The 8637-nt window shown below is 34.7% G+C and overlaps 1 protein-coding gene across 3 annotated transcripts; it reads right to left on the minus strand.

Annotated features, from left to right (window-relative positions):
- Positions 1 to 2590: 2590 nt before the first annotated feature.
- LOC129304123 (argininosuccinate synthase, chloroplastic-like) lies at positions 2591 to 7881 on the minus strand. 3 transcript variants are annotated; one of them, XM_054943777.1, is made up of 11 exons: positions 7654 to 7881; positions 7434 to 7535; positions 7097 to 7149; positions 6948 to 6987; positions 5918 to 6056; positions 5662 to 5710; positions 5323 to 5496; positions 4951 to 5025; positions 4693 to 4878; positions 3502 to 3590; positions 2591 to 3266 (listed from the first exon to the last, which is right to left on the minus strand). In XM_054943777.1, exons 2-11 carry the CDS (start codon positions 7498 to 7500, stop codon positions 2714 to 2716), a joined length of 1425 nt encoding a protein of 474 aa, XP_054799752.1. In that variant the 5' UTR covers positions 7501 to 7535; positions 7654 to 7881; the 3' UTR covers positions 2591 to 2713. The 3 variants fall into 3 exon arrangements, with proteins under 3 accessions (XP_054799752.1, XP_054799750.1, XP_054799751.1); XM_054943775.1 differs by having other exon boundaries at positions 5323 to 5505; positions 7654 to 7880; XM_054943776.1 differs by having other exon boundaries at positions 5323 to 5505; positions 7434 to 7565; positions 7654 to 7880.
- Positions 7882 to 8637: the final 756 nt, after the last annotated feature.

The raw sequence follows: 8637 nt of genomic DNA on the forward strand, positions 1-8637 counted from the left end.
AGTAGTAGGATCACCCGGCCAAAGGTATCTTATCCCACTTCTGGACTATGATCTCCCCCTATCGCACATGAATTGGGGCATTGTTACTCCTACATCACATAACTGATGCTAAGGAACGTTACTCTCCAACTTCATATCATGCATAGATACTAAGGAGAAAAATTTCCAACACCATACCACACTAGACATTAAAAAGATACATGTTATATGGACTTTTACTATTCCTTCCTACTGGTGAACTTACTCCCTACATGATCATACTCATGCATCTCATACCAAACTCATATACATATCCAATTCTTACTATAATCATATAAAACTTTCATAAAACTTCACCGTTTTGAAATTGTTTCACATGCACAAAATTATATTTCATAATATGCAATGTTGTCAAATCATAAGTAGCAAACATACATATCTACTTACAAATAATTAAGCAATATAATCAAAGAGTGTAAATTATTCTATTACCTTAATCCTTTGTCACAAAAGGGTTATTATGGTTCAACATTAGTTCCACATGTTCTATACACATGATAAGCTTAAGCAATACTCAATCTACACAATCAAGTGACAACCGTCAATTATCATTCCGGATAAACCCCAAATTCACTAGGTTCTAAGTACCCATAACACTCAAATTTCTTATCTAACAACATCAACAATTTCCAACACTCTAACTATCCTATTAAACATCTCAACATATTAAAATCACCAACCAATTATCCACATTGTCAAAAACTCTCAAATTATGCTTAGGATTCGTCCAAACCCTTAACCAAAATTTTAAGTCACCATAAAACTCATAAACCTGGGGTTAGAGGCTTGATTTAACTCCTCAAGACTTTAAATAAGCCAATGGGCTCAGTCTGAACCTAAGAAAACTGAGATGAAAGCCTCAACCATAGCCAAAAACATGAGAAATTCACATAGAGGGAGAGGGAGAGGTGTAGAGAGCTTATCCAATGAAAAATCTTACCCCAAATGCATTCAAAAGGGTCTAAGGATTATGCCCTGGCAGTCACAAGTTCCTTTCCATCTTTCTCTCATTTTCCCTTCTTTCTTCCCTCTGGTTCTGGTCTATTTTCACAAACTGATAAATGCTAATTTTGTACGTGTGTCGTGGCGCATTGACACGTATGGCATAGAGAGTTCCACCACAATTTAAACTTTCCTCCATACCATGACCTACTTCAACTTCAACCTAGCCTTCTTCTAAGGTTGTTTAAAGATCCAAAAACTAAATTAGTCTCCTATAAACATCATTAATCAATAACTTATCTAGTTTGACCAAAATAACCTTGAAAATACTGATAATTCCCAAATTGAAAATTTAGGATGTTATATGGTAGATAGCATAGTGAGGCTTAGAATGATTTTAGGCCTTACTTGATACCTGGTTCATGCAAACTTCTATCTAGCCTTCTTCTAAGACTGTCTAATGATTCAATAACCTCATTAATGGTATGAGAACGTTATTAACTTATTAATCACTCAATTTTATCAATTTTTACCTTTTAAATACTAAAAATTCAAAGTTTAAAATTGAGAATGTTATAAAAAGTGACTTAGGATTATCTCCAACTTAAATTTATCTACTCTAATGGAGCCAATCCTTGACTTAGGACATGCCCCTTTGGTTATAGCTCATTAGACTCAACTATACATATCTTGAAGGATTGCAAGAGATCTAGAGAGATTTGGTTGAAATTAGTTAAAACAATCTAAATTAACCACTTTCTTTTCTCTCTTTCCAGGAATGGATGCTTTGAAATGCAAAGAAATATGCGAGTAACCTAAGTGCAAGAAAAACATCTTGATAAAGACTCTTTGCCTATGTGTGCTAGAACATTTAGAAGGAAAGGTGCAAAAACATCTACTCTGAAGAAAACACACCTAATGGTTGTTTTCACTAGCCTCCAAGATACTCTCAACTATCTCAACCTTCAATCAAGAATCAACTATTTGTCCCTATAGGGTGATAGATCAAAAGTAAAATGGTACTTCTCTTGTCGACAACCATGGTGCAACTACTTATGGTGAACTCATCCGAGATGATCAAGGAAATTAGATCAAAAGCTTCTCCAAATACCTTAGCTCCCAGCACAACTGCTAAACTCATAGGCATCCTTAAAAGTTTTAATATTTGTTGGGTTGAAAAAATTAACAAAGTAAACATCTACTCTAACTTTATGAAAGCACTCATGCTTATCCACAATAAGTTTTTGGCAAATCATCCTATATCTACATCTATCAACAAAATCAAAACACTTATCATAAAATATTGAATGGTCACTTTTAATCACATCTTTAAAAAGGTAAATAATTGTGCTAACTGGCATACCAAGCTCTTATTAATAATGTAAATGTTCATATGTTTTATATCCCACCATTTGGCTGTAAAAACCTTTTGAACCCTAACATAACGTAAGTGCCTATTCGCACAGTTTTTCCATGACCTTCTATTTTTTTTAAAAAAAAAAAAAACCTCACGCTTGATAATTTTGTTTTGACAAAATTTTGTAACTAAAATATATCCACGAGGTACGCACTACATTTTCTACGCCACAATGTCAGTAGATAAGTGAGATAAGGAAATTATGTGATGTCTACATGCATTATTGCAATGAAGTTTGTGAAATTGCCCAATAAAAGTTACACAAAAATTAAGTGCAGCAAAACAAGCATGTTAATCACCAAGAGCAGAAAAAACTTAGATGCCCTGCTCAAGCATTGCTCGCACCCTCATTGGAAGGCCATAAAGCCGTATGAACCCAGCAGCATCGGCTTGATCATAAATCTGACCACTCTCAAATGATGAAATATCTTGCCTGTACAGGCTATAAGGGCTCTTCCGGCCAGTCACAGTAACAGAGCCCTTGTACAGTTTCAATGTCACAGAACCTGTTGTAGTTGCTGTGATCTTCTCCATAAAGGCATCCATGGATTCTCGGAGAGGATCAAACCACCTTCCAGCATACACCAGCTCTGCATATTTAAGGGCTAATGAATCTTTGACCTGGATTGTTTCCCGGTCAAGGGTCAAAGACTCTAACTCCCGTGCTGCAGTGAAAAGAATGGTTCCTCCAGGAGTTTCATAAACTCCTCGGCTCTTCATGCCGACAAGCCGGTTTTCAACCATGTCAATCCGACCAATTCCATGCCTTCCACCAATTTCATTGAGTTCAGAGAGTAAAGATGCTGGTGAAAGCCTCTTCCCGTTGACTGCAATGGGTAATCCTGATTCTATACCGATATCCACATATCTGCAAGATAGAAGAACATGTGTTATAATGTGTCAAGTCTAGCAGAAACATGGGCACAATGAAGCAACAACATTAAACAAAATTTGCCACATGACAAAATATTCCGTGTTTAGTTGCAATTTGAAGTGTCACATTGCATCTGATACTTGTGTGTGATGCACATCAAACATAATCCAACATTGTTTTTGAAGTTTTGGTGCTTCATAACATCACAAGAGCATAAGGATATATTTACTCTGCTTGATTTGGAGCATCCTCTGGATCCACAGACATCATGTACATATCCTTTTTTGGCTCGTTTGCAGGATCTTCCAAAATATCACCCTTTGGCATCACAGATTGCAAAAGTGAGAGAAAGAAATATCAATATCTATATGTCAATTCTAGTTTCTAGTTTTGGAATAAGAACCAGGCTGTGCATTCAATTTGATGATTCAGATTCCATTAGTAATCATCAAACTATTGAAATAAAATGTCTGCGGCAACTTTCAGTGCATCCTCTCTACGTCCTCTCACAAAAGGGTCAAAATCAGTGGAGCTGTCTTTAATGTTTTAACGAAAGTAAAATAAAAAGATCTATAGAAAAGTTTATGATAGCAACTTGCAGCCCCAAAAAGATGCCTTGGGATTACTTACAATAAATTCGCTTAAAGAGAATAATCTGTTTGCTTATGTGAAAATTGGAGCTTTTTTTCTATTTTTTTTTTCTTTTACTGTGAATCATAACTATACGTTTTAGTGACTTATAATCATGGAATTTTTGTTTCAAACTTCTATCAAAGAAGGACAAAGAAAGATAATAAAACAAAAGAGTAATTTAAACAAACCTTTCTAGAACTTTGCCAAAAATATACTTTTTTTATTTTCAAAATCCACACAATCAACCCTTAAAGAAAAGTACACCATTCATGATTTTTGTTAAAAATTACACTCACCTCCGTTCTATTTTGTTCTTTGTTTTTTTGGCCAAAACCCCCCCAATTCTATTTTCAAAAACCATACAAACCTTCTATAAAAATAAAAACTAAATTACATAAACCTCGTGATTTTTGCTAAAATTGCACATACAATCCTTCTATTTAAAAGGCATATATATATTTTAAAAATAGATGAGACTTGCACAATTTCAACAAAACTCAATCAAAATTTGGGTCATTCACTCTTTGTTCCGAGAGAAGCCATGTACATTTTGAAAATAGATAGGAAATTCATGTAATTTAATCAAAATTTGGGGGATATTTACATTATTTTAAAAAAAATATTCTTGTACTTTCAGCAAATCTCATAATAGGTTGTGCAATTTAACTAGAGAACATAGCATTAGAATATTCTACAATAATGGGAAAAAAGCAATGACAGACCATTCACGGGAAAAAAACAATGACAGACCATTCATGCAGCTAATTTTCACACTAAACACTTTTACCTCATGGCTAAGGTGCCAAAGGTTTCTGTCTCTGCTGTATATGGATTTCTTTGTCACAGGAACAGGTACGTTATGCTTCTTTGCATACTCAACCGCATCTTCCCTCCCTGTAATGTCCCACTCCCTCCATGGAGCCACAACATTTAACTTGGGATTCAGAGCAAAGAATGTGAGCTCAAACCGAACCTAAATGATATAAACTTGTGTTAGAAGGCACAAAGATGGCACAGTTAAATCAGAGTGTAATTGTCAACATGCCTGATCATTTCCTTTCCCAGTACAACCATGAGAGACAGCATCTGCTCCAACTTCTTTCGCAACATCCACCATGGCCTATCAGCATATATGCATTAGATAACGTTTGTTACAAATTAAGTATCTTAGATGATGGTTCATGACATTTTCCCAACTTTTACCTGAAAACTTGAGACTAAAAAAGGCATCAGTAATGCACTAAAAGCTAACAAAGATGTGATAATGGAGAAGAAAATTGAAATTTGAAGGTCAATCTTTAATGCAGGGAGTAAAATCTTATTGACTATTAACTGAAATAATGTGATTACAGTCAGCACCATCATTTATTTCTAACTTAGGAACTTATCAACTTAGAATAAAAAACGAAAAACATACTTTGGCAATAACAGGGCGAGCCATTGAAGTCCCAAGGAGATACTTCCTCTCATAAATTGCACCAGCACGCAAGCAAGGGAATATGTAATCCTGAACAAATTCCTCCTTCAAATCCTTCACCACCAACTGAGAGGCTCCACTGGCTTTGGCCTTCTCTTCTAAACCTTCCAATTCCTTTAAACCCTAGAAAGTTTAGCATTCAATATCAAACATGCAGCAAATAGAATAATATAGGCGAAGCACGCTCCATTAGCATAAGTTTACAACCTCAAAGCATCATTCCTAACAAGTAACAACAAAAGAATAGTCTTGAATAAAGAAATTGAGGTTATAACATACCTGGCCAACATCAGCAGTGAAGCAAACAACATCGCAGCCATAATTCTCTCTGCACATCAAAATTCATCAAAGAAAGAAATGATGATGATGAGATGATATTAAGCAAGTCCAAGCATAAATCATATAATAAATAGGCTTTTAATAGTAAAACCATCATTAAAAACAATATCTGAACCAAAAAAAAAAATCTAATATCAGTGAATTGATAATGTTATCTACTGTCCAGTATCCCCGGGGGGGGGGGGAACATATATACCTTAACCATGGGACAATGACTGATGTGTCTAAACCACCACTATAAGCTAGCACAACCTTATTTAATTTTCCTCGAAGCCCACTAGCCTTGACATAGGAAACGTCTGTCTCTGTATCACTGTGCAGAACTGCTTTTACTACTGCATGTCAAAAGTACTTTGTGAGACTTACAAACATGATGCTTCAATCTTGAGCAGCATCAAATATTTTAATCTACAATTAGTGTGTCAAAAAAGAATTTCTTAAGTAACTTTAAAATCCAATATAACCCTCTTTTCACTACAAATTGAAGATAAAAAGCCAAAAACCTTGGGTTCATACTCATTCAAATGAGCTTTTTTCTGGCAACTACTCATTCAGATGAGCTGAAGTGGTTTTTAATGTATAATATCATAAGCTAAATTGTACGGCAGTTCTACCATGATTTATAACAGTCAAGTATCATTTTATCCCAAAAGCATAGGCTACTAGGAAAATGTCTATGAATGATTTTACCATCTTCTTTGCCAATAAGAAATAGGCCAATTTTATGAAATATATGAATGGGTTAATATTACTTGATCAAGAGTTACAAGCAACAGAAATTCCATAGCTAAATAAGGTATTGATTGAAAGCTTTACCACTATGAGAATCAAGGAAATGGAAATAACCAGCTAGCTCTTAATGAGAAAGCCGCATTGTGTTTACTTTATCTATTACTATGAAATATGAACGCATATTAGACACTTCACCAAAATAAAAGATAAACAAAAGGGTAAGGTATTTCCATTTGAAAATGGATTGATAAAAGTTTAAAAGCTTTACCACTATGACAATATGTTTCCCCTATGGAAGTGGAAATAAACAGCTAGCTGTTAATGAGAATGCACCATTGTGTTTACTTCATTTATCACCAAGAAACATTAACGCATATTATACCTTCACCAGGATAAAAGATTAACAAAAGGGTAATACTTGACTAGAATTTATAAACCTAAGTCAATGTATGAATCATTTAAAGTTACATGAGAGGAAAAGCAATAAATCTCACCCGGAAGTTTGGTGATGCCAATGTTTGTTCTTGGCCTCAACTACATATAGAACTCCCAAATAAGACCATCAATGCACACACAGAAACATATAGATTGGCTCAAAGAAGAAAACTTGTATAAAAATTGAAGAAGAAAGCTTTCAGCCCACCTCTCTAGGTGATGATGGCTTCGCGTACCATATTTGGGGAAGCAGTAGATGCTCTATGAATAAAATTAATTGCAAGCAATTAGGAAATTGCCTAGAGCAAACACAATTCGCATGAACAAACAATTTCATTCAAAGCTCCCAATTTCCACCATATATGAAATCATCAAACATCAATGGCCCATTGAATAAGATCGTGGATTCTTGATTTCCAGAGAGAAGGAAGTAAAGATAAGCAGACCCCACGATTTTCGAACAGAATATATCACATGGGGATGAAGAAATTGAAACATGCAGCCAAAAGAGAAAAATAGACACAATAAACCTTAACCAAACACACCTGTTCTATGTCCCAAGGGAGATAGATTCGAGCATGAATAAGGAGAAACTGCTTTCAGCTGGGCCATTACTGCAGAGTCAAGTTCCTGCTTTCAACTTGGCCCTTTTGTGAGAAAGGCAATCACCGGCATTACTTGACGGACCTTATATCAGTTATTACAAGAAAATCTCGGCAGATACTGGAATGCAGAAAAGTATTAAACGAAGAAATCACCGCTCACCACGATCAACGTACGAAAAGAACAGGGCTGGAGACTAGCGGATACTGAGAGAGGCCAGAGAACTTCAGAGTACGAGAGAGAGAGTGCGAGGGGAGATAACTTCTATCCTGTGTCACGATGTTTCTGAGGCTGAGCCGAGGAGAGGGAGAACGCGAGTCGAATAGTGAGCGCGAGGGACGGGGGCAGCCGCACTGGGTGCCTGACTGAGCTAGTGGGCCAAGACCTGAGAGGCAAGGAACGACTATGTGGGTGAGAGCATCAAGTTCGGTCCGGTCCGGTCGGAAATGCACAAAACCGATTCATCCAAATCTGCAAATCATTTGTGCCAAATGGGACAAAAGTTCGAACCGAGATGGGATCAAATTGAATTTTAAATTTTTAATGGTTTGATTCAGTTAATTTCGATTGTTCAACTTTACAGGGAACCACTTAAATCTTCTATGCTGTATTTACATTTTTGTTCATTTCATTATTTAAAAAAAAAAGTTGTTAAAGGCATAATAAACATTCCAAATAGTGGCGGAGCCCTTTTGGAGCTTCATTTTTTTAAAAATTATAAGTGAGACATGTAAAATTTACAATTTTACACCTCCTATTTTAATAATTTACTCCCTTTGAATTAAAAAAAACATTTAAGTTTAAAAACTTATTAAATATATAATATTTTAATAATTTAAATAAAATATGAAAATATATTTATAATAAAAGACTATATCAATTTATTTAATATAATTTTTTAAAATGAATAATAATAATAAATTTATTTATATTATTATAATTTTAATCCTAACATAATTATTACTATTTTTTAAAGAATATTAATTTTTTATTAAATTATTTCGCACATCCTTGACTTAAGATCTTGGCTCTACTACTTATTTCAAATCATATATATAATATATATGAGCCTTTTTTTATATGAGAATGACTCAGTTCTAATTTATTACCCTTGCATGTATGTATCAAAAATTATAAAAAATTGAT

This window comes from Prosopis cineraria, unplaced genomic scaffold (assembly GCF_029017545.1).
Source record: "Prosopis cineraria cultivar Desert tree isolate PC_DT_omini unplaced genomic scaffold, ASM2901754v1 PC2, whole genome shotgun sequence".
Taxonomy (NCBI): Eukaryota; Viridiplantae; Streptophyta; class Magnoliopsida; order Fabales; family Fabaceae; genus Prosopis; species Prosopis cineraria.

What these genes read in the sequence shown, in the direction of transcription:
- LOC129304123 (XM_054943775.1), bottom strand. Translation starts at nt 7,500, where the DNA reads ATGGCCCAGCTGAAAGCAGTTTCTCCTTATTCATGCTCGAATCTATCT. An exon ending in TCACTGCTGATGTTGGCCAG is followed by an intron (nt 5,506 to 5,661) that starts GTATGTTATAAC and finishes TAAACTTTCTAG; the next exon opens with GGTTTAAAGGAATTGGAAGG. An exon ending in CTCGCCCTGTTATTGCCAAA is followed by an intron (nt 5,026 to 5,322) that starts GTATGTTTTTCG and finishes ATATGCTGATAG; the next exon opens with GCCATGGTGGATGTTGCGAA.